Source organism: Hemibagrus wyckioides, linkage group LG04 (genome assembly GCF_019097595.1).
Source record: "Hemibagrus wyckioides isolate EC202008001 linkage group LG04, SWU_Hwy_1.0, whole genome shotgun sequence".
NCBI classification, from domain to species: Eukaryota; Metazoa; Chordata; class Actinopteri; order Siluriformes; family Bagridae; genus Hemibagrus; species Hemibagrus wyckioides.
In genome coordinates, this window is record NC_080713.1 from 21167117 (window position 1) to 21192137 (window position 25021).

General features: G+C 38.2%; 1 protein-coding gene across 1 annotated transcript; it reads left to right on the plus strand.

The window, feature by feature from the left end:
* Positions 1–5062: 5062 nt before the first annotated feature.
* Positions 5063–21208, plus strand: LOC131351517 (restin homolog). The gene is made up of 22 exons (XM_058386932.1): positions 5063–5222; positions 5887–5957; positions 6230–6373; positions 8012–8182; positions 8403–8495; positions 8616–8786; positions 9215–9286; positions 9413–9583; positions 10006–10077; positions 10204–10381; positions 13089–13263; positions 14983–15052; positions 15323–15466; positions 16042–16215; positions 16638–16724; positions 16838–17008; positions 17459–17551; positions 17683–17853; positions 18229–18321; positions 18451–18621; positions 18719–18807; positions 21094–21208. Exons 1-21 carry the CDS (start codon positions 5078–5080, stop codon positions 18779–18781), a joined length of 2700 nt encoding a protein of 899 aa, XP_058242915.1. The 5' UTR covers positions 5063–5077; the 3' UTR covers positions 18782–18807; positions 21094–21208.
* Positions 21209–25021: the final 3813 nt, after the last annotated feature.

A 25021-nucleotide genomic window follows, 5' to 3' on the forward strand; every position in this document is an offset into this window, starting at 1 on the left:
TCTCATTACAAATCAAACAGAACGCTTTTGTGCTGGATTTGGGCAAAATGAATGCATACCTCTCTGTCCAATTACCTTTGAAAACTCTATTTTCTTCATCAACTTTTCTTTTCCTGGAAAATGACATCCTCACCCATCCAAACGCTCACTGCGGTGAAGTGTCGCCCGATTACGTCAAACGTCATACACTCACTAGATGTCATGACAACTATGTCACACAGGAAAACTTTTAGTCATCAGTTTGGACATTACTTACACAGAATGGTGTGTTTTAACTAATAAGAATCACAGTCCCTCTGGATCTACGTACATTTGCCCCACCCAAGATTTTTGTAGTTTATAATGATCAGCTGGTATTGAACACACCTAAAATACTCTACCAGATGATGGTAGCTATGTAGAAACTAATGAATTATTACAGTTTAATGTTAACAAAATAAACAGTTCATAATAAAAGTATATTAATTTCAGAGAAAAAAGAATAATTAAATTTATTTGGTAACATTTATCAAAAGAAAATTAATGACTGCTTAATTAGTTTAATTAAATAGAACTTATGACTTAAATATAATTAAGTAATTTCTTTTAATTTTTTTTCATGGCGGTTTATTTGAAAAGGGACCATGTACAATTATAAGCATATTTGTCCATTTAATGCATCGTACTGAATTTAGCCAAAAGGCTCATTTTCATCCACGGTCCCTTGGCAGGTAATCACAAACATAAATAACAATGTAACAAACACATACGATCTAGTGATACCTATACACATCCTATCAGAGCCACAATAAAAAGATAAAAATAAGGTCCAGTAAAACCACAACCATATCAGTGTTTACAGACTTGAGTTGATTTTATATAAAATTTTAGTTTTAGTCAGAGGTGGACGAAGTACACAACTTCCTTACTTGAGTGAAAGTACAAATACTACTGGTCAAACATTACTCCATTACAAGTAAAAGTTGTAAAGACAGATTTTTACTTAAGTAAAAGTACAGAAGTACTTGTTTTTAAAAGTACTTAAGTATCAAAAGTAAATGTCAACGCATTGTTTTATTATTGTTGCATTGTTGTATGCAATACTTACAGTACCTTTTGTAGCAACCTAGTGAATATACTGACCAGTTTGTAGTATCTATGGAATTAAGAGCTTTTAGAATGTTACAAAACCTATAGAAATTAAACAACTGAATTGACAAAAAAGACAGGTATAATCATTTTCATTTTTAATGTAACACTCCTACCACCCCCAACAAAAAAGTACAGGTACATCTCAAAAAATTAGAATATCATGAAAAAGGTCAATATTTTTTATCACTCAGTTCAGAAAGTGAAACCCGTATATTATATAGATTCATCACACATAGAGTGAAATATTTCAAGCCTTTATTTCTTGAAATTGTGATGATTATGGCTTACAGATAAGGAAAACCCAAAATTCTGTGTCTCAGAAAATTAGAATATTACATAAGATCAATAAAAAAGGATATTTCAAAGAGAAATGTCAGACTTCTGAAAAGTATGTTCGTTTCTATGCGCTCAATACTTGGTTGGGCCTCCTTTTGCATCAATGCGGCGTGGCATGGAGGCAATCAGCCTGTGGCACTGCTCAGGTGTAATGGAAGCCCAGGTTACTTTGATAGCAGACTTCAGGTCATCTGCATTGTTGGGTCTGGTGTCTCTCATCTTCCTCTTGACAATAACCCATAGATTCTCTATGGGGTTCAGGTCAGGCGAGTTTGCTGGCCAATCAAGCACAGTAACACCATGGTCATTGAACCAGCTTATGGTACCTTTAGCAGTGTGGGCAGGTGCCAAGTCCTGCTGGAAAATGAACTCAGCATCTCCATAAAGCTTGTCAGCAGAAGGAAGCATGAAGTGCTCTAAGATTTCCTGGTAGATGGCTGCGTTGACTGTGGACTTCAGAAAACACAGTGGACCAACACCAGCAGATGACATGGCAGCCCAAATCACTGACTGTGGACACTTCACACTGGACTTCAAGCAACATGGATTCTGTGCCTCTCCACTCTTCCTCCAGACTCTGGGACCTTGATTTCCAAATGAAATGCAAAACTTACTTTCATCTGAAAAGAGGACTTTGGACCACTGAGCAACAGTCCAGTTCTTTTTCTCCACAGCCCAGGTAAGATGCTTCTGACGTTGTCTCTGGTTCAGGAGTGGCTTGACACGAGGAATGCGACATTTGTAGGCCATGTCCAGGATTCGTCTGAAGCTCCCCCAAATTCTTGAATGGATTTTGCCTGACAATCCTCTCAAGGCTGCGGTTATCCCTTTTGCTGGTGCACCTTCTCCTACCACACTTTTTCCTTCCACTCAACTTTCTATGAATATGCTTGGATACAGCACTCTGTGAACAACCAGCTTCTTTAGCAATTACCTTTTGTGGCTTACCCTCCTTGTGGAGGGTGTCATTGACTGTCTTCTGGACAACTGTCAAGTCAGCAGTCTTCCCCATGATTGTGTAGCCTACTGACCCCGACTGAGAGACCATTTAAAAGCTCAAGAAACCTTTGCAGGTGTTTTGAGGTAATTAGCTGATTAGGGTGTGACACCACCTGTCCAGGGTGTACCCCTGCCTTTCGCCCTATGTGCGCTGGGATAGGCTCCAGCAGACCCCCGTGACCCTAGGAGTCCTAGGAATAAGTGGGTATAGACAATGAATGAATGAATGAATGAATGGGTGTGACACCATGACTTTCCAGTATTGAACTCTTTCACAATATTCTAATTCTCTGAGACACAGAATTTTGGGTTTTCCTTATCTGTAAGCCATAATCATCACAATTTCAAGAAATAAAGGCTTGAAATATTTCACTCTATGTGTAATGAATCTATGGGTTTCACTTTCTGAACTGAGCGACAAAAAATATTGACCTTTTTCATTATATTCTAAATTTTGAGATCTACCTGTACACATCTATGTGTATCCACTCATGCACATTTCAATCAAATGGTCTGTAAATGAAGACTGGTCAGAAAAAAAAAATCTAACCTGCTTTAAAACCCAGCTACACAACTGTAGCTGTACAACCACCCAACAGCAACACTGCTTTAACAAAGAGTTATTTGTAATAATTATATTTCCACAATTCATTTACACCATTTTAATATGCATTTACACCATTGTCCAGACTCCTCCCTCCTGTGTACAATGCGTTGTGGGCAATAATACCCGTTAGAGTGTGCATTGTTCTGCACTTTGAATTTCTACCGGAAGCAGTAGACCATCCAGGAATGTTTGGAATACTCTTTCAGTATACTACGATTTGGGGCATACTAATTCTATTTTTGAATACTATTTAGGACACATAGTATGAGAATTTGGACACAGCATATGTTTTTGTGTGTTAACTAACACCATTACCAATGCGTTGGTGGTGTATAATATACAAAGCATTTATTCGTCCATTTTGTCAGCAATTGATCAGTTGAGCAACTGAGTTAAAAATTTATGGAAAACCACTGAAATTTACAACACGTGACGCTACAAGAGTGAAAAAAAATCATCCTATGATTAATGTAATTACTTTCTACTCAATGACCTTGACAGAAATGTAGTGGAGTAAAAGTAGAGTATTTGTCTTTCAAATGTAGTGAAGTTAAAGTAAAAAGTATTCAGAAAAAATAATACTCAAGTAAAGTACAGATACTCAAAAAGTGTACTTAAGTACAGTACTCAAGTAAATGTACTTCTTTACTGTCCACCTCTGGTTTTAGTTTGAAAAGGTCAATAGATGTGCACATCCTTATGTCTTCGGGTAACATGTTCCACCGAGTAATAGCCTTCACTGAGAAAGATGATACTCCAAAAGCAGAGTGACGAAAAGGAATAACACAATCACTACTAGTTGAAGATCTAGTAGATCTTAAAAAATCTGCAGAGCGGAGGTGCCCAAAAACATGAAGTATGGGAGGGGCCAAACCATTTAGAATTTTATATGCCATACACAAATTTGTTAAAATGTCTAAAATTATCGAAACTCAAAAAATTATATTTCTCCAAAACCCTACAGTGGTGGTACTGGTTTAAAGTCTGTTTATAAAGAGATCTTAAAGGTTTAATAACTGTTTCTCCTGCTTGACCCCAACATGTCACACAATATGACAAATGAGAAAAAATTGTAGCATGCATGAGAGTTGTAGCTACGTCAGTGGGAAGACATTGTCTAATTTGTCTGGAATTTTTCAAGTTATATTTTATAGTCCTCACCATTTTCTTTACATGCTTTTTGAAACTAAGCTTTGAATCCAACGTTAAACCAAGATAATTAAACTCTGTGACAATTTCTATCTTTTCACCATTTATAGAGATATCTACATATCTACAATACTTGATATCTTCATGAAGGTTATGTTTAGTGGTAAGTACATTTTACTTGATACTCCTAAGTGAGTTGTTCTGGTTATTCCAGCAGAAATATTTACTTAAAAAGTGCTAGTGCACTATAGTATACATTTATTTCATATTTGAACACATTTCATTCTATCTTAATGAGCAAGAGTGTTAAAGTATATTATTATATATTAAATTGACCAGCCGTCCTGTTATTACGATACAGAGTATGATACCAACACTTCACTAATATTTTTAAATAACCTACAGTATAGTGTACATATGAATAATGTACATAATGTACCTATGATATAATTTATGAATCATTTCATATTGGCTTCATGCAGCTTGAACTTCTAACTTTTGTGTGAATGTATTGTGACCCTGATTTCATGCACCTCAATGGTAGAAAAATTATTGTGCACATATTATATTAATCATGTCTATAGATTAAAATGTATACCCATTCAGGTAAAAAGAATTAGTTATGCCCAAAGCCTAGCAGAATGATCACGTGACCATACGTCACTTTTTTTTTTTTTTTTTTTTAAATGATGTACACACGGCCGTTCTGATTCCAATTCTGTTAGCTCATAACTGTTGCCTAGTAACGCTAGCTACTACACCAAGCTTTCATATCGCCTCGGACCTTTGTGCGGATACCAGTGTTTTTTTAGCGGTTATTCTGTTTCTTTGAGAAATAGTCAAAAAACTGAAAAAATGTTTGGTTCATTTCGCACGCAAGGAGAGAAACATCCGCGGCGCCCCCTGCAGTGTGCGGTTGGTGTTGCAGCCACGGCCACTGGCCCTCATCGTTACATTAAAAACAAACGTAAGGTTGGGAAGAAGGTAACTGAGACCCGAGGTAAGATATTTTCAGTTTCTTGTTTCACAGTGGTAGTTAAACTTGCTGGGTTTTATTTCTCTCTCTTTATAGGGAGAAAACAGACATATTTCAATTAAGTAGACTTTTCAGCCCTTCCGAATGCACTGTATTTAAATATTCTGTAGAGCAGTGGTATTAAACTCCACCAAGGGATTACAAATGAGGTGGAAAATACTCCAAAATGAATATAAGTTCGGATCAGAGCTGATAACACTGAAGCATTTTAACATCGAACTACACTGACACGAATTAGTGCTCAAAAATAGTTTGTCGTCATTGCACATGAAGCCAATCGTCGTTTGAAGCCGGGATGATTGACAGGCGATCAGCTCCTTTTAAATGAACGGACTCTCTCTGGAAGTCCCGCCCCTCGTGTTAGAAATGTTTAGTCTTTTAAACATGCGCTCAAGCAGCATCTTCTCTGCTTCCTGTCAGGTTAAATAATGTTTTGAGTTCATTAACGTGGAAAAATCTGTCAGTGTTCTTGTCTTGGCTAATATTAGACATATAAAGAGTTAGTAAGTTTTTAAAAAGTCCTGTTGAGTAAAACGTTTAAAGAGGTCTGGTGTATAGAGGTGGAAACTGAACTGGAAAATGCAGCTCTGGTGATGATGTGATGATATTAATGGTTTTTGATATTTAGATTCAGTGCAGGACCAGACAATGAGACCCGTTCTGGACCAAACTCCTGTTCAATGCTTCACAGCTCCTGAGGTAAATCTAAACACATTTCTTAAGATTTTAACTATAACCTTAAATTACATATTTAATTCTCACTGTTAGCAGAGTTTTAGTTAGGTGAAATTGATTGACATTGTTAAATGATGTACTGTGACCCTAAAAGTAGCTGACCTGCAAGTACATTAACTTTTTTTTTTAATGATAATAAAAGGTTTTGTGTATAAGCTTAATTTGCCCACAGTATATGTGTACATGTGTGTTTGTTCTTGTGTATTCTGCTATGATGGTTGTACATATCCCTTTAGCTGGAAGACAGAGTGAGAGAGCTGGAGAGACTGCTCTGTAAGGCTAACAGAGAATGTAAGCAACGGAGGCAGTCTAACAACATCCTGCAAGCAGAGAACAACCAGATGAAGAAGATTTTCCAACAAAAGGAGATGTTTCTGAAGGTCAGATCTCTTACATTTATGGCATTTGGATTTGCATTGCTTATCCAGAGCAACTTACATTTATCCCATGTTATACAATTGAGCAGTTGAGGGTTAGGGACCTTGCTCAAGGGCTCAATAGTGGCAGCTTGGAAGTGCTGGGAATTGAACTCAAGACTTTGTGATAATCCAACACGTCACCCACTGAATTACTATTACCTCTTACCTTAAGCCATGGCTGCTTTTGTGGACTTTGTTTGGAAAAAACTTTGTATTGTGACACAGAGGTGTAAACTTAGTATTTATAGACATTATAGACATTGTTTTTGCCCCCATTTTTCATGAGCTGAACTCAAAGATCTAAGACTTTTTCTATGTACACAAAAGGCCTATTTCTGTCAAGTATTGTTCACAAATCTGTCTAAATCTGTGTTAGTGAGCACTTCTCCTTTGCTGAGATAACACAATAAAAGGCCACCCTAAAATGTGCAGTTTTACTGTATTGGGGGGGTCCGACGAGGGTCCGAAAACTAGTCAATATCTGGTGTGACCACCATTTGCCTCACACAGTGCAACACATCTCTTTCGCATGGAGTTGATCAGGTTGTTGATTGTGGCCTGTGGAATGTTGGTCCACTCCTCTTCAATGGCTGTGCAAAGTTGCTGGATATTGGCAGGAACTGGAACACGCTGTCATATACGCCGATCCAGAGCATCCCAAACATGCTTAATGGGTGACGTGTCCGGTGAGTATGCTGGCCATGCAAGAACTGGGATGTTTTCAGCTTCCAGGAATTGTGTACAGATCCTTGCAACATGGGGCCGTGCATTATCATGCTGCAACATGAGGTGATGGTCGTGGATGAATGGCACAACAATGGGCCTCAGGATCTCGTCACGGTATCTCTGTGCATTAAAATGCCATCGATAAAATGCACCTGTGTTCGTTGTCCATAACATACGCCTGCCCATACCATAACCCCGCCGCCACCATGGGCCACTCGATCCACAACGTTGACATCAGCAAACCGCTCACCCACACGACGCCATACACGCTGTCTGCCAAAACTTGTGACATCTGTGGCATTGTGCTGTGTAAAACTGCACATTTTAGAGTGGCCTTTTATTGTGGCCAGCCTAAGGCACACCTGTGCAATAATCATGCTGTCTAATCACCATCTTGATATGCCATACCTGTGAGGTGGATGGATTACCTCGGCAAAGGAAAGTGCTCACTAACACAGATTTAGACAGATTTGTGAACAATATTTGAGAGAAATAGGCCTTTTGTGTACATAGAAAAAGCTTACATCTTTGAGTTCAGCTCATGAAAAATAGGGGGCAAAAACAAAAGTGTTGCGTTTATAATTTTGTTCAGTGTATATATATATATCTTAAGCTTATCCCAGGAATATTGGGCTTGAATTGTAAATACACCCTGAATGGGAAGGCACCCTGAATAGGATTTGCCTTTTGATACTGAAACTCTTATAAAGGAAGGTAACTAATAAGGTCATGAATTTGTCTTTGTGTTGATTCTTATCTTTGTCTTGTGGTCCCTTTTATGTGAACCCACTTTTTAGGTTCGTCTCACTACTGATGAATAAGTTTTGTGTGTATGAAAATAAAGCTCACCAGCCGTGTTTGTTGAACTTGTAGGAGTCTCTTTCTGATGCCCAGCTAAAACACCAGAAGGCTCTGGAGTCCATCAGTCAGCTGGAGGAAGAGAAGTCAGAGCTGACAAAATCGGTGAAAAAACTCCGTTCCACAGTGCAGGAGCTGGGAGAAGAGCTCTGTCACTCTCACCTTCAGAGTGATGAGCTACAGATTGTAAGCAAGAAAAGCTTTACTCTAAGTTTTGTTTTAGGATTAATACATGATGGCTTGCAGCACTGATTCTCAATAAGTGTTCTGGTAACATTTTTGTGTTAGTTGCTGCAAACAAGAGCTTTTTACAATCGTAGAGCAAAAAAAAGTAAAGGGAGACATCCTTGAAGCCCGTAAATGATGATGCTCAAACACAATGACAAATATTTTAAAAATATTTTAGGAATATGAGCAACAGCAGGAGGCTCACAGTGCCCTGCTGCTGGAAAATGAAGAGATGAAGAAGGAGCTGAAACACAAAGAGGAAGTGCTGAAGGTAAATCTGTCTTCTTGCAAAACCATGACTGCTGTTGTGAACTCTGTGTTCATGTGTGTGTGTTTTGTATAGTTAAATTTGAGTGACGGTATAGAATGAATTAAAGCCGTGTACTTGCAGGTATCTCTGGCTGATGCCGAGTTGAAGCACCAGAAGGCTCTGGAGTCCATCCGTCAGCTGGAGGAAGAGAAGTCAGAGCTGACGAAACGGGTGAACACACTGCGGTCCACAGTGCAGGAGCTGGGAGAAGAGCTCTGTCACTCTCACCTTGAGAGTGATGAGCTACAAATTGTAAGCAAGAAAAGCTTTGCTCTATCAAGTTTTATTAGGATTAACATATGATAGCTTGCAGCACAACCCAAACTACTGATTCTCAATAAGAGTCCTGGTGACATTTTTGTGTTAGTTGCTGCAAACAAGTGCTTTTTGCAATCATTCAGGAAAACGTAAAGAGAGAAATTCCTGCATCCTGTAAATGATGATGCTCAAACATATTGACTTTGTCAAACCTGATATAAATCATGATAAGTAGCTGATGCAGAGGCGCCATCAGACATAAAGAACAAGCAGCATTTATTTCTAATTTTTCTTTCTTTAACTTTATTTTCTTTTGGATGTGAGGCAAACAGCATTAAAAATAAAACAGTAAGGCAATAGGCTGATACAGGTTTAATTATATCACAAGGTTACTTATATGCACATTTTTTAAAATATTTTAGGAGTTTGAGCAAATGCAGGAGGCTCACAGTGCCCTGCTGTTGGAATTTGAAGATATGAAGAAGGAACTGAAGGTAAATCTGTCTTCTTGCAAAACCATGACTGCTGTTGGGAACTCTTTGTATGTGTGTGTGATCTTGTATAGTTACATTTCAGTGTCAGTATAGAATTAAATAAAGCTGTTTTTGTTGAACTTGTAGGTGTCTCTGGCTGATGCTGAGCTGAAGCACCAGAAGGCTCTGGAGTCCATCAGTCAGCTGGAGGATGAGAAGTCAGAGCTGAAGAACCTGGTGAAAAAACTGCGGTCCACAGTGCAGGAGCTGGGAGAAGAGCTCTGTCACTCTCACCTTCAGAGTGATGAGCTACAAATTGTAAGCAAGAAAAGCTTTGCTCTCTCGAGTTTTATTAGGATTAATACACAATAGCTTGCAGCACAACCCAAACTAATGATTTTCAATAAGTGTTTTGGTGACATTTTTGTGTTAGTTGCTGCAAACAAGTGCTTTTCGCAATCATTCAGCAAAAAGTAAAGAATGAAATTCCTGCATCCTGTAAATGATGATGCTCAAAAAATATTGACTTTGTCAGACCTGATCCAAATCATGATAAGTAGCTGATGCAGAGGCGCCATCAGACATAAAGAACAAGCAGCATTTATTTCAGAATTTTTCTTTCTTTAACTTTTTCTTTTGGATGTGAGGCAAACAGCATTAAAAATAAAACAGTAAGTCTGATAGAGGTCTAATTACATCTCAAGGTTACTTATATGCACATTTTTTTTTAAATATTTTAGGAGTATGAGCAAAATCAGGAGGCTCACAGTGCCTTGTTGTTGGAATATGAAGACATGAAGAAGGAGCTGAAGGTAAATCTGTCTTCTTGCAAAACCATGACTGCTGTTGTGAACTCTTTGTATGTGTGTGTGATCTTGTATAGTTACATTTAGGTGTCAGTATAGAATTAAATAAAGCCATATTTGTTGAACTTGTAGGTGTCTCTGGCTGATGCCGAGCTGAAGCACCAGAAGGCTCTGGAGTCCATCAGTCAGCTGGAGGATGAGAAGTCAGAGCTGAAGAACCTGGTGAAAAAACTGCGGTCCACAGTGCAGGAGCTGGGAGAAGAGCTGTATTACTCTCACCTTCAGAGTGATGAGTTTGAGGAACAGCAGTAGGCTCATACCGCCATCAAAGTTTGAGCAAATGTACAGAATGAAATTGAAAATGAAAACAATAAATGAAATTGTTCAATTTTTTTTTATTGTCATGTGTGTCCTGTATTTTCTTCTAAAACCATTTTGCCTAACTGCTACAGTAGAGGAATTTAGCCTCCATGGACATGGATTTCAGAGGCGCAAGGGGACATGACACAAGGGTAGAGGCAGTTGAGGCAGCTCTACCTAGCCCTCAGTTTCTTCTTTTTCTACAACACTGCCACATGCCAGGCTGTTTGAACACAAAGGGTCCACTTGGTGCAGTAATGCAGCAATCTTAACATTCTTCCAAATGTGAACAGATGTAAAATATCTCCTCTAATATGGAATCAAATAAAATGCTCTTTCTAGGGACATTTTCATTTTTGAATTAGTTGAATTAAATAATAAAAAACTTTGTATTGGGCATTGTGGCAGGCATAATGCAGATTACATCATGAAATTCAATACAGTGATGACTGAGGTATATATATGTGCTGTATCACATTTGATAAGCATATTTTCAACACAATTTTACTAAACATACTGTATAAAACATGATGTACTTTATTGAAGCAACCAATAATTACTCATATTGTTCATACTGAACTATCACTAAAATTATAAATGCTATTATACCATAAACCCATAGTAAACACGGTGTTGTTTACTATGTTGTCTTTCAGATATTTCTGTGTAAAACATTTTGAAAACCATTCATCATTTTCCTTCCACTTCATAATTATGTGCCACTTTGTGTTGAGTTCTTATCTTAAGTCCTGTCTCTCTGATAAAGTATGGACAAGAAATTACCTGGTTACTTTCACCTTATTATTTTCCATTTTCAATGCTTGCAGAAAACCCCATAAAATGTAGTATTTTTTCAGCAAACTGAGCCAACTTAAGAAAAGGGCTTATGGCTAAGTCTGTTTTTGACTAGAGTCATGTCTCAGATGGCACTCCACATGGGTTTGAACAGCCGAGTGCTGAGGGAGGGAATGTCTCCGTCTCCGGCCGTAGCCACAGGGACTGATCTTGTGTAGTGGAGCGTTATTCATCCTATTACTAGGACTGTTATTCTAGGACTGTTTGTCTGTTTTTATGTTTGTTGTTTTCTTATGTTGTTTCTCATGTAAAGCTGCTTTGAGACAATGCTCTTTGTTAAAAGCGCTATACAAATAAAATTGGATTGAATTGAATTGAATTGAATTGAATTACTGAGCTGGCTGATGCGGTAGGCCAGATCACTGAGCAGGTGAGCAGGTTACAACCTCTTTTCCCCCTTCTGTTTGGATTATCACTGGGAAAAGAAAAGTCAGAAAGTAAAGGAAATGATTCTATATCGTGCTCTCCCAGAACATTCAAAAAGGACATTTTAATCCACTGAACCTGCTCCATTCTCATATAGTGTATTGTGGCATGTGTATCTTGCACTTATGCAATTCATGCACAACTTCAGAAACCATATCTAGCTTGTGTGAAATTTCACTATGATAAATCATCACTGTAACAAAGTAGGTAATTATTATTGTGAACTAAATAGCTACAATGATGTTCATTCATGTGGTAATGTGAGAAGAATAATAATAATATACACACTGATTAGCCATAACTTTATGACCACCTGCCTAATATTGTGTTGGTCCACTTTTGCTGCCAAAACAGCCCTGACCCGTCGAGGCATGGACTCCACTAGATCCCTGAAGGAGTGCTGTGGTATCTGGCACCAAGATGTTAGCATCAGATCCTTTAAGTCCTGTAAACTGTGAGGTGGGGCCTCCATGGATCACGGTCTGCAACAATGCTTAGGTAGGTGGTACGTGTGAAAGTAACATCACCTTGGATGGCAGGACCCAAGGTTTCCCAGCAGAACATTGCCTAAAGCATGACAGTGTCTCCGCCACCCTGCCTTTTTCCCATAGTGCACCCTAGTGCCATGTGTTCCCCTGGTAAGCAACGCACACTCACCCGGTCATCCACGTGATGTAAAAGAATTTGATTTATCAGACATGGCCACTTTCTTCCGTTGCTCCGTGGTCCAGTTCTGATGCTCATGTGCCCATTGTTGCTGCTGTCAGCAGTGCACAGTCACCCTGACTGGTCTGCAGCTCTGAAGGCCCGTACACAACAAACTGTGATGCACTGTATATTCTGTCACCTTTCTATCAGAACCAGCATTAACTTCTTCAGCAATAAAACGGCTTGGAATTTCTCTTGTGTTTGTCTGTCCTTGCATGTTGTAGGAGGCGACCATAAATGTAAAGAAACGAAGTTGCTCGCCAGATTTTCCTAACAACCTTATTTATTTATTTATTTATTTATTAAATAAATAAATAAGCCCAAAAAACAGCAACCCGCAACCCAGGATTTTTTTCACGCAACTTAAGAAAAAAGAAGCCCAAAGGCGCGTATTAAACGCGGACTTGGCAACCGAAGATGTGGTCTGAGTAGCCGAGGTGGGGGCGGGGCTCCGCACAGTACTATTACCAGTGTTGTAGGAAGTGACCCTAAATGTAAAGAAACGAAGTTGCTCGCCACATTTTCCTACCAACCATATTATTTTAAAAAAACAATCCCAAAAAACAGCAACCTACGACCTAGGATTTTTTCACGCAACTTAAAAAAAGAAGAAGTCCATAGACGCGTATTAAACGCGGACTTGGCAACCGAAGATGTGGTCTGAGTAGCCGAGGTGGGGGCGGGGCTCCGCACGGTACTAGTATCAACCGGCAGTGTTTGTGTAAACAAGGTCCAGCGTGTTCGTCCTTCTCATCGTAAAGTCCACATGCTGACGGAATTTTGGGACCACTGTTTTGAGATGCGCATGGTTGAAATCTCCGGCGATAATAAACAGACCGTCGGGTGAGCATTCTGCAGATCGCTAATAGCCCCATAGAGTTCATATAGTGCCTCCTTAGCATTAGCATTAGCGCTAGCGAGAAAGTACACTCCAGAAAATACAAGCAGTGGTGAATTCATCTGGTAAATAAAATGGCCTGCATCTGCATCATCGCCGTGTGGTTCACTGGAGTCGGATGTAGTCCAGTTTATTGTCCAGTGAGCAAACGTTAGACAGAATAATGGACGAGAGAGCTAGGCTAGGGTTTGTTTTTAGCCTAGCATATTATGGGTCATTTGTTATGTGTAATGTATTTTTTTGTTTGCTTGTTTTTTATTTACTGTAAAATCGTTGACAAACACTCAGATGGACCCTGCTTTCCTAAACTGGCCCTACACATTGGCCACCTGAACTTCATGACTAGCCCACATGAGCATGAATATATTAGGCCTGGATGAGATGTGAACATGGTGTAGCATGTAGTAATAGCAATAGCAGTAGTAGTAATTAAAAAAATCAACATTACTGCTACTATTTCTACTACTACTACTACTGATGCTTTAATCTTTTACCTCATTAGTATAATTGCTATGTCCTGGTGCTCCTTACTTTGTTGTTGGACCACATGAACCAACTGGCAGACATTTCTCTTTCAGTACTTTTTATTTATTTTTTATTTGTGAGGTGACCTGAAAATTGCCATTGGGACCACAAAAAAAAAAATACAAACAAAACAGTTGAGATTACTTTGTGGGGATTAATTTTAATATCATCCAAAGATTGTTTTTAGTTTCATAAGGTTTCAGTACAAATATCAGCTTTGAAAGAAAATATTGCTACTGATAGTGAGTTAACCTAATCACATCAGTGTTTGGCTTTAAGAGGTGTTCAGATCAACGAGTAAAGTGGTGTGTTATATATATATATATATATATATATATATATATATATATATATATATATATATATATATATATACACTATACACTTTAGTATACTTTTATATATCAGCTAAACTTTTGCCAGTTTTAGTAAAAACATTAAACAAAATTAAATCTATTGCATAAAAAAGTAAAGTGCATGATCATTTAAATAGATAAATAAAGGGGAGTGGTATTAAAATGACCAACCATCCTGTTATTTTTTATACAGAGTATAATACCTACAATTCACTAATATCTCTCTTAAATTAAGTAGACTTTTCAGCCCTTCCAAATGCACTGTATTTAAATATTCTGTAGAGCAGTGGTATTAAACTCCACCAAGGGATTACAAATGAGGTGGAAAATACTCCAAAATGAATATAAGTTTGGATCAGAGCTGATAACACTGAAGCATTTTAACATCGAACTACACTGACACGAATTAGTGCTCAAAAAAAGTTTGTCTTCATTGCACATGAAGCCATGAAGCCGGGATGATTGACAGGCGATCAGCTCCTTTTAAATGAACGGACTCTCTCTGGAAGTCCCGCCCCTCGTGTTAGAAATGTTTAGTCTTTTAAACATGTGCTCAAGCAGCATCTTCTCTGCTTCCTGTCAGGTTAAATAATGTTTTGAGTTCATTAATGTGGAAAAATCTGTCAGTGTTCTTGTCTTGGCTAATATTAGACATGTAAAGAGTTAGTAAGTTTTTAAAAAAAATCCTGTTGAGGAAAACGTCTGGTGTATAGAGGTGGAAATTGAACTGGAAAATGCAGCTCTGGTGATGATGTGATGATATTAATGGTTTTTGATATTTAGATTCAGTGCAGGACCAGACATGGGACGTGTTCTTGACCAAACTCCTGTTCAATGCTGCGGAGCTCCTGAGGTAAATCTAAACACATTTCTTATGCTTTTAACTATAACTCTAAATTACATATTTAATTCTCACTGTTAGCTGAGTTTTAGTTAGGTGAAATTGACTGACATTGTTAAATGATGTACTGTGACCCTAAAAGTAGCTGACCTGCGAGTACATTAACTTGTTTTTAATGATAATAAAAGGTTTTGTGTATAAGCTTAATTTGCCCACAGTATATGTGTACATGTGTGTTTGTTCTTGTGTATTCTGCTATGATGGTTGTACATATCCCTTTAGCTGGAAGACAGAGTGAGAGAGCTGGAGAGACTGCTCTGTAAGGCTAACAGAGAATGTAAGCAACGGAGGCAGTTTAACAACATCCTGCAAGCAGAGAACAACCAGATGAAGAAGATTTTCCAACAGAAGGAGATGTTTCTGAAGGTCAGATCTCTTACATTTATGGCATTTGGATTTGCATTGCTTATCCAGAGCAACTTACATTTATCCCATGTTATACAATTGAGCAGTTGAGGGTTAGGGACCTTGCTCAAGGGCTCAATAGTGGCAGCTTGGAAGTGCTGGGAATTGAACTCAAGACTTTGTGATAATCCAACACGTCACCCACTGAATTACTATTACCTCTTACCTTAAACCATGGCTGCTTTTGTGGACTTTGTTTGGAAAAAACTTTGTATTGTGATACAGGGGTGTAAATTTGGTATTCATAGACAAGTCACAAACACTCAGTACTAAAGCTTATCCCAGGAATATTGGGCTTGAATTGTAAATACACCCTGAATGGGAAGGCACCCTGGATAGGATTTGCCTTTTGATACTAAAACTCCTTATAAAGGAAGGTAACTAATAAGGTCATGAATTTGTCTTTGTGTTGATTCTTATCTTTGTCTTGTGGTCCCTTTTATGTGAACCCACTTTTTAGGTTCGTCTCACTACTGATGAATAAGTTTTGTGTGTATGAAAATAAAGCTCACCAGCCGTGTTTGTTGAACTTGTAGGAGTCTCTTTCTGATGCCCAGCTAAAACACCAGAAGGCTCTGGAGTCCATCAGTCAGCTGGAGGAAGAGAAGTCAGAGCTGACAAAACTGGTGAACACACTGTTTTCCAGAGGGCAGGAGCTGGGAGAAGAGCTCTGTCATCTGTCTCACCTTGAGATTGATGAGCTACAGATCGTAAGCAAGAAAAACTTTGCTGAGGATTCTTTTTTTAGGATTAACATATGATAGCTTGCAGCACAACCCAAACTACTGATTCTCAGTAAGAATCATGGTGACATTTTTGTCTTAGTTGCTGCAAACAAGTGCTTTTTACAATCATTCAGCAAAAAGTAAAGAAAAAAATCCCTGCCTCCTGCTCAAACATACTGACTTTGTCAAACCTGATCCAAATCATAAGTAGCTGATGCAGAGGCACCATCGAACATGAAGAAAAAGCAGGATTTATTTCTGAAATCTCTATAGTATGTCAATAAATAAGAAGTATTTATTTTTAGATGTGAGGCAAGCAACATTTAAAGGAAAAACAGTCAGACAAAATTCTCATACAAGTTTAATTACATCACAAGGTTAGTTATATGGACATTTTTATATTTTAGGAGTATGAGCAAAAGCAGGAGGCTCACAGTGCCCAGATGTTGGAAAATGAATTGATGAAGAAAAATTTGATACACGAAGTGCTGAAGGTAAACCTGTCTTGCAAAACCATGACTGCTGATGTGAAGTGTGTGTTTGTTTGTTTAGTTAAATTTGAGTGTCAGTATTGTACTAATTAAACCTGTGTTTGTTGAACTTGTAGGTGTCTCTGGCTGATGCCGAGTTGAAGCACCAGAAGGCTCTGGAGTCCATCCGTCAGCTGGAGGAAGAGAAGTCAGAGCTGACAAAACGGGTGAACACACTGCGGTCCACAGTGCAGGAGCTGGGAGAAGAGCTCTGTCACTCTCACCTTCAGAGTGATGAGCTACAAATCGTAAGCAGGAAAAACTTCTTGCTATCAAGTTTTATTAGGATTTATATTAATGGCTTGCAGCACAACCCAAACTACTGATTCTCAATAAGAGTTCTGGTGACATTTTTCTGTTGGTTGCTACAAACAAATGCTTTTACAATCATTCAGCAAAAAGTAAAGAAAGAAGTTCCTGCATCCTGTAAATGATGCTCAAACATATTGACTTTGTCAAACCTGACCCAAATCATGATAAGTAGTTGATGCAGAGGCGCCATCAGACATAAAGAACAAGCAGGATTTATTTCTGAAATCCTTATAGTATGTCAATGAATGAGAAGTGGGTTTTTTTTTTTTTTAGATCTGAGACAAACAACATTAAGACAAAAGGAAAACAGTAAGACAAAATTCTCATACAGTTTTAATTGCATAACAAGGTTAGTTATATGCACATATTTTTTAAAAATGTTTTAGGAGTTTGAGCAAAAGCAAGAGGCCCACAGTGCCCTGCTGTTGGAATATGAAGAGATGAAGAAGGAGTTGATGCACAAAGAGGAAGTGCTGAAGGTAAGCTCTTTTTGTGTGTCTTCATATATAGTTAAATCTTGGGAAAATGTAGGTTTTCTGTTCCCCAAAACATTAAAAGTGTCTGAGTGTTGGTATAGAAGTAATTAAATCTGTGTTTGTTGAACTTGTAGTTGCCTTTGGCTGATGACGAGTTGAAGCACCAGAAGGCTCTGGAGTCCATCAGTCAGCTGGAGGAAGAGAAGTCAGAGCTGACGAACCTGGTGAAAAAACTGCGTTTCGTAGTGCAGGAGCTGGGAGAAGAGCTCTGTAACTGTCATCTTCAGTTTGATGAGCTACAGATCGTAAGCAAGAAAAGCTTTGCTCTAATGAGTTTTGTTTTAGGATTAATACATGATTCCCAATAAGAGTTCTGGTGACATTTTTAGTTGCTGCAAACAAGTGCTTTTTACAGTCATACAGCTAAAAATGATGATGCATAAACATACTGACTTTGTCAAACCTGACCAAAATCCTGATAAAGAGCTGAAGCAGAGGCGCCATCAGACATAAAGAACAAGCAGGATTTATTTCTGACACCTATAGTATGTCAATAAATTAGAAGCATTTTTAGATGTGAGGCAAGCAACATTAAAAGAAACACAAAAAGACAAAAGTCTCATACACATTTAATTACATCACAAGGTTAGTTATATGCACATTTTTTTGCAATATTTTAGGAATATGAGCAAAAGCAGGAGGCTCACAGTGCCCTGCTGCTGGAAAATGAAGAGATGAAGAAGGAGCTGAAACACAAAGAGGAAGTGCTGAAGGTAAATCTGTCTTCTTGTAAAACCATGACTGCTGTTGTTAGCTCTGTGTGTGTGTGTATGTATGTGTGTGATCTTGTATAGTTAAATTTGAGTGACGGTATAGAATGAATTAAAGCCGTGTACTTGCAGGTATCTCTGGCTGATGCTGAGCTGAAGCACCAGAAGGCTCTGGAGTCCATCAGTCAGCTGGAGGATGAGAAGTCAGAGCTGACAAACCTGGTGAACACACTGCGTTCCACAGTGCAGGAGCTGGGAGAAGAGCTCTGTCACTCTCACCGTCAGAGTGATGAGCTACAAATTGTAAGCAAGAAAAGCTTTGATGAAACAGTCCCTGTTAAAATAATGTTCATGCTGCATGAACCATTGCCCATGATTTTTCCTCATGGCTGTGTTTTAGGAGTGTGAGCGACAGCAACTTGCTCACACCGACCTCCTGTTAGAGTGTAAGCAGACCAAATGAAGAAGAGCATAAAACTGTATGAAGAGGTAATCAGATTTTTTTTCTCACTTAGTAACAACAGCTAGGTAATGTATCACTTATGGGCCTAACAAATAAAAACTACCTCTGGGCATTTCAAACACAAAACATGGATATTGTGAATCAGCAGAATTATCGTTATATTATTTTTCTTCAGATTTAGTCCAAGCAACGGTAAGCAAACAGCAAAGAAAGAGACTGTTGCGGCTGCTTCTTAATAATGAACAGCCCCCCAAATCCGGTCTTCTTGCCTGCCTTAGTCTTCTTGTTTTCTTTGGCTTGCAAGACTGAGTTTACTTACAGTTAGGCCTAGAAATATTTGGACAGTGACACAATCTTCATGATTTGGGCTATGCATGCCACCACATTGGATTTGAAATTAAACAACTGAGATGCAATTGAAGGGCAGACTTTCAGGTTTAATTAGAATGAAACATTGCAACCATTTTAATACAGTGTTACCTCATTTCAGGGGCTCAAAAGTAATTGGACAAATTAATATTACTGTAAATAAAATGCTCATTTTTAATACTTTGTTGGGAATCCTTCAGAGGCAACAACTGCCTGAAGTCTTGAACCCATAGACATCACCAAACGCTGGGTTTCCTCCTTTGTGATGCTTTGCCAGGCCTTTACAGCAGCTGTCTTCAGTTGTTGATTGTTTGTGGGTCTTTCTGCCTTAAGTTTCGTCTTAAGCAAGTGAAATGCCTGCTCGATTGGGTTCAGATCTGGTGATTGACTTGGCCATTGCAGAATGTTCCACTTCTTTGCCTTAAAAACTCCTGGGTTGCTTTTGCAGTATGTTTTGGGGCATTGTCCATCTGTACTGTGAAGTGCCGTCCAATCACCTTTGCAGCATTTGGCTAAATCTGAGCAGAATGTATGCCCATGCCATCACACTGCCTCCACCATGTTTTACAGAGGATGTGGTGTGCTTTGGATCATGAGCTGTTCCACGCCTTCTCCATACTTTCTTTTTCCCATCATTCTGGTACAGGTTGATCTTAGTTTCATCTGTCCAAAGAATGCTGTTCCAGTACTGGGACGGCTTCTTTTAGATGTTTTTTGGCAAAGTCTAGTCTGGCCCTCCTATTTTTGAGGCTGATTAATGGTTTGCACCTTGTGGTGAACCCTGTATTTGCTCTAATGAAGTCTTCTCTTTATGGTAGACTTAAGGCCTGGTCACACTACAAGACTTTAACCGTCGGCAGATCGCTTTGCTGTTCAGACTACATGACTTCACTGTATGTCTTTTTTTGTCCTTGTGGTGTTCACACTACGCGACACTTCATAAATGATCCACAAGAGGGGGTCGCACACCACACGATCTGACAACAACTCTTATCACTCAACGCCATCCCCAAACCACGTTTTGTCACGAAAACACACGCAACAGGTGGATCCGGAAATGACGCGAGACTTTGGGTAGAGGTTTGTTTTGAAAATGGACGTTGTGCAGGAGATAAATGTTAATTTATTAAAATAAATGTTGTGTCCACACTATTTTTGAAGCCATGTTGCTGCTGCTGCTTTTCTTCCGGTGACCTCAACTCTGTTGACTTGCTCTCTCATTGGCTGGAGGTCGTAGCTACAATTGACACCACATGATGTCCAGTCGGCCGACCGTCCCAGATATTTAACATGCTAGATATCTGGATTTTGTCTGTAACGCGTCAGCGAGCCTCTTTGATGCGTCGTTGAGTAGTTCACACATAAAGATTGCCGAGCGCTGATCACCCGCTGATTTTCCCACGATCACAGACTGATCTGTTGGCGAGCTCGTTAATTTGCAAATCGGGCTTAAAATCCTGTAGTGTGAACTAGGCTTTAGATACTGATACACCTACTTCCCACATAGTGTTCTTTACTTCAGTGGATGTTGTGAAGGGGTGTTTCTTCACCATGGAAAGGATCCTATGATCATCCACCACTATTGTCTTCCGTGGACATCCAGGCCTTTTAAAGTTCCTGAGCTCACCAATGCAATATTTTTCTTTTTTCTCAAAAAGTACACTTCTTCCAATTTTAATGTGAATACCCTCAAATTACAGCAGAGTGTCTGCACTTTAAACCCATATTAATTATATAACTGTATTTTGAATATGTTTTGGAAAACAGCTAAAATAACAAAACTTGTCTCAGTGTCTAAATATATATGGACCTAACTGTATACTTAAATGATTTTAATGATTGCATTTTCAAGTCGATTGTAGTTGCTAGTCTATTTTACAAAATGGAAGTGAATATTTGCAGATGGAAACATTAAGCTCTTTTGCCCCATGTCTGTGTTTCAGGAGTTTGAGGAACAGCAGTAGGCTTAGACCACCGTCAAAGTCTGAGCAGATGTATAAGGAGGAGCTAAAACAATAAATTAAATTGTTCACAATTCGTGTTCTGTGTTTTCTTCAAAAATGGGTTCACCTAAGTGCTCCAGGAGAGGAATATAGCCTCCATGGACAACTCCCTGGGATTTCAGAAGCACAAGGGTAGAGACAGTTGAGGCAGCTCTACCTAGCCCTTAAATTCTTCTTTTTATACATCACTGCCACATGTCAGACTTGTGTTTGAACACAAAGGGTCCACTTGGGACTGGATGGTGGCACTTGAATCATCACCTACCCTTGCTGGTCATTAAATTGATAAAAATATATTTCCATAACAGTGGTGGCATTAGGAAATGAAAAACAACCTACTCTTGTATGAGTTTTAAAACTCAAATGCAGTAATCCGTACATTCTTCCAAATGTGAACAGATTCAATGAAAATGCATTTTCTAGGGACTTTTTAATTAGTTGAATTAAATAAAAACTTTATATTTGGCATTGTAGCAGGCATAATGCAGATCACATCATGAAATTCAATACAGTGATGACTGAGGTATATACGTGGTGTATCATATTTGATACACATATTTTCAACACATCTTTACTATAACATACTGTATAAAACATGTACTTTATTGAAGCAACCAATAATTACTCATATTGTTCATACTGAACTATCACTAAAAATATAAATGCTATTATACCATAACCTTTGGAAAAGACTGCCTAAGGCCTGCTATTGACTGCAGAGCATGGATAAATCCCACAAGACAAGTCCCAAATTGTATACGACAGGATTTTTAGGAAAGTATTGATAATGTGAGTGATGCAGAGGAAAACTCTTGTAACAAATAATTGTACTCAGACAAACAATTATTTATATCTGCTCATGGTCTATTTATCAAAGTCTGTTTATCCTCACCACAGTCACTTTTTTCTTGATAATTATTTCTCCGTCTTCTTAAGCTGCGTCACCTGTTCATCATGCGGCAACGAGAAACTAACGCCTTAAAAGGGAGGAACTCCAAGATGGTACTGTGGATGGTCATGGTTCTCTAAGCTGAGAAACTAATTGGGTATTTCTCACAAATTTCATAAAGTTGCTAACTACTATAGATAGGTTGCTGAATTTTATTAGATGTGTTGGAGCAGTACAAACAATATTAAATCGCAAAAAATTATAAACAGTTTCACTGCACACTTCAGAAAAATGGCTGAGGAGCTTGGTGCAGAGATGGAGGCTGACACTATAAAAGAGAAGAGGAGCTTTGACAATACGCAGTCATGTGCCTGGTAAGTTAAAAGTGGAGGAAGTTGTGATTCTTATCCTTACACACCAAGCAAATAACCCACCAAAAGGCAAAAAAAATGGCGTTGTCTCTTCTGACAAACGAACTCTCTTTGAGTGACTTGCAGGACAATATCATCCGAATTCTCTCTGAGAAGATCAACAAGAGATCCGACCAACTTGAAAGAATGGATAAAGAAAATTCTTCCAACATTGAAGCTTTGGGCAAATCTCTTACCTCGGTGCATGATGATGTAATGGTTCTGCAGAAGGAAAACAAAATACTAAAAAATGCGAATGCTCTCCTAGAAAAAGTACATTTACTTGAGTACTGTACTTAAGTACACTTTTTGAGTATCTGTACTTTGCTTGAGTATTATTTTTTCTGGGAACTTGTTACTTTAACTTCACTACATTTGGAAGACAAATATTGTACTTTTTACTCCACTACATTTCTGTCAAGGTCATTGAGTAGAAAGTAGTTACGCTACTCAGAGGAGTAAAGATGATTTTTTTTTTCACTCTTGTAGCGCCACGTGTCGTGAGGTTCAGTGGTTTTCCATCATTTTTTTAAACTTTGATCAATTGGTGGCAAAATGGATGAAGACAGATCATCGGCACAGTGCGCGCATCCACGGCCATACTTAGACAGTACCTTCCAGTTTTTAGAAAAGAGTAAAGATTCTTTTCGTTTTAAATGTTTGCTTTGTTTACTAAAAACAAACCACATCACAGCCTACAAAAACTCTCCATCCAACCTGTGGAAACATATTGAGGTATACTTTTAATTTCTGCTAAAAGCTTGAAATGGATATTGCCTGTGCCATGAAATATGTATGGTAAGGCAAATGGTTTTTTTTTATGTATTTGTTTGCCTAGTTGTCATAGCTTTGCATATACAGCACCAACTCTCTTTGTTACAGCAGTGTTGCGGTCAGGCAGTTATACAGTTAGAGTTGTGTAGCTGGGTTTTACAAAAGTGTCTTAGGAAATACTTTATAGAATTTATCCTGCTAAACATGTTTTGGAAAGATTTAAGCTCAATATTTCGTATACCTGTGAATTTTGTGGTCAGGAAAAAGAAAGTATTTTGCATCTGTTTTTTCAATGTATTTACACAAGATTGTTTTGGAAGGATTTTATATTAATAGAAAACTGGAGTTTATGATAGAAATTTGTAAATTTGATGTGCTGTTTTACACAGAGAATGAAAATTTAAAAGGTAAAGAACAACATATTGTACATTTGTTTATTTTATTAGGAAAATACCATATACTTAAGAAAAAGTGGGCTCAATGTAAACATTTTATAAATAAAAGAAAAAAAAAGAAGCTTAAACCTCAGTAATAATTACTTGGTTTTGTTTATTAAAGTCCGACTTTTTTTTTGAAAGACACAGTACCATGTTATTAGATGACAGTATTTCAGCAGCACGCAGTGTTGTTGTCTTGCCTGCACTCTGCAGCTTTTACATGCTGTTTCATTAATCGCTCATTTAAGTTTCATAGCAAACGAGTGCTAAGTGAAAGATCATAATATTAATCCTTTTTTCTTGTAATAAAATTAGAAATAAAACATTTTCAATCAGGTGTTTCATCTGGTTGAAAGTTGACAACACTTTTGGAGACTTCACTATTCATAGTACAGGGCCCAAAGTGACAGACAGAACTTTCGGTCACATGTTTAATTTGTTTCAGTGTGTAGTTTTCTTTGTGGTATTATTTTTTGATCCACTTCTAAAACATTGAAGCGTGTCGCCTGATTACGGCAGCACCTGACTGAAGAACTGTATTCAAGTAAAGTCAGTTCCAGCACAACAACTGCATCAAGGTCATTAGAGGTCCTTCTAGACAGCTTGTGAACAAGCTAGGAGGACGGAAATCACCACGAGTTTTGTGACCATGTGTGTGGACCTGAGGTTTGTTTGGTTTTTACATCACGCTGCGAGTCGTCATAGTAGCCCGTGCTGTGCATGAGCTTGGCCTCTAACAATTGGCCCTAACGGCTAGCCAACATTAAATAATGGACAGAGATTGAACTCAACTGTACTGTTGTATTGCAGGTTTATACTGTAAACTTTATCTCCATGAAACTAAAGGGGTGTTAAAGGTTTAATAACTGAGAGAAAATTTCTGAGAAAGTGTAGTGTAGCCTTTGTTGTACTAAAAGTGTTTTTTTTTTTGTTTTTGTTTTTTTTATAAAACCATGTAAAACATTTTTCTTTCTTTTTCTTTTCTAACCTTTTTGCAACAATAATTGGTTTTCCCAATTATTAGGTCAGGTCTTCATAATAGTGACAAAGTAAATAAACCTTGTTTTTTTTCTCTCAAGTGGTATCGCTCTATTCATATTATCATTGGGCACACATTCATGTAACTAAATATGTCTAGGTAAAAGTATAGAAAAGGTAAATTACTTACTGCTGGAGGTACTGTGTGTTTTATAGTAAGTAGTAAAAGAGGGAAAAAAACACTCCAGTCAATTCACCATTCTTCTGTCAGGAACCCAGGCTCTGGTTACATTAAAAAATGACCCATAGTGTCAAAACGGGGTACATTTTTGGAGGCACTGCTGGGATAGTTTTTCTCTTTTTTTCCCACATCTTCTAGT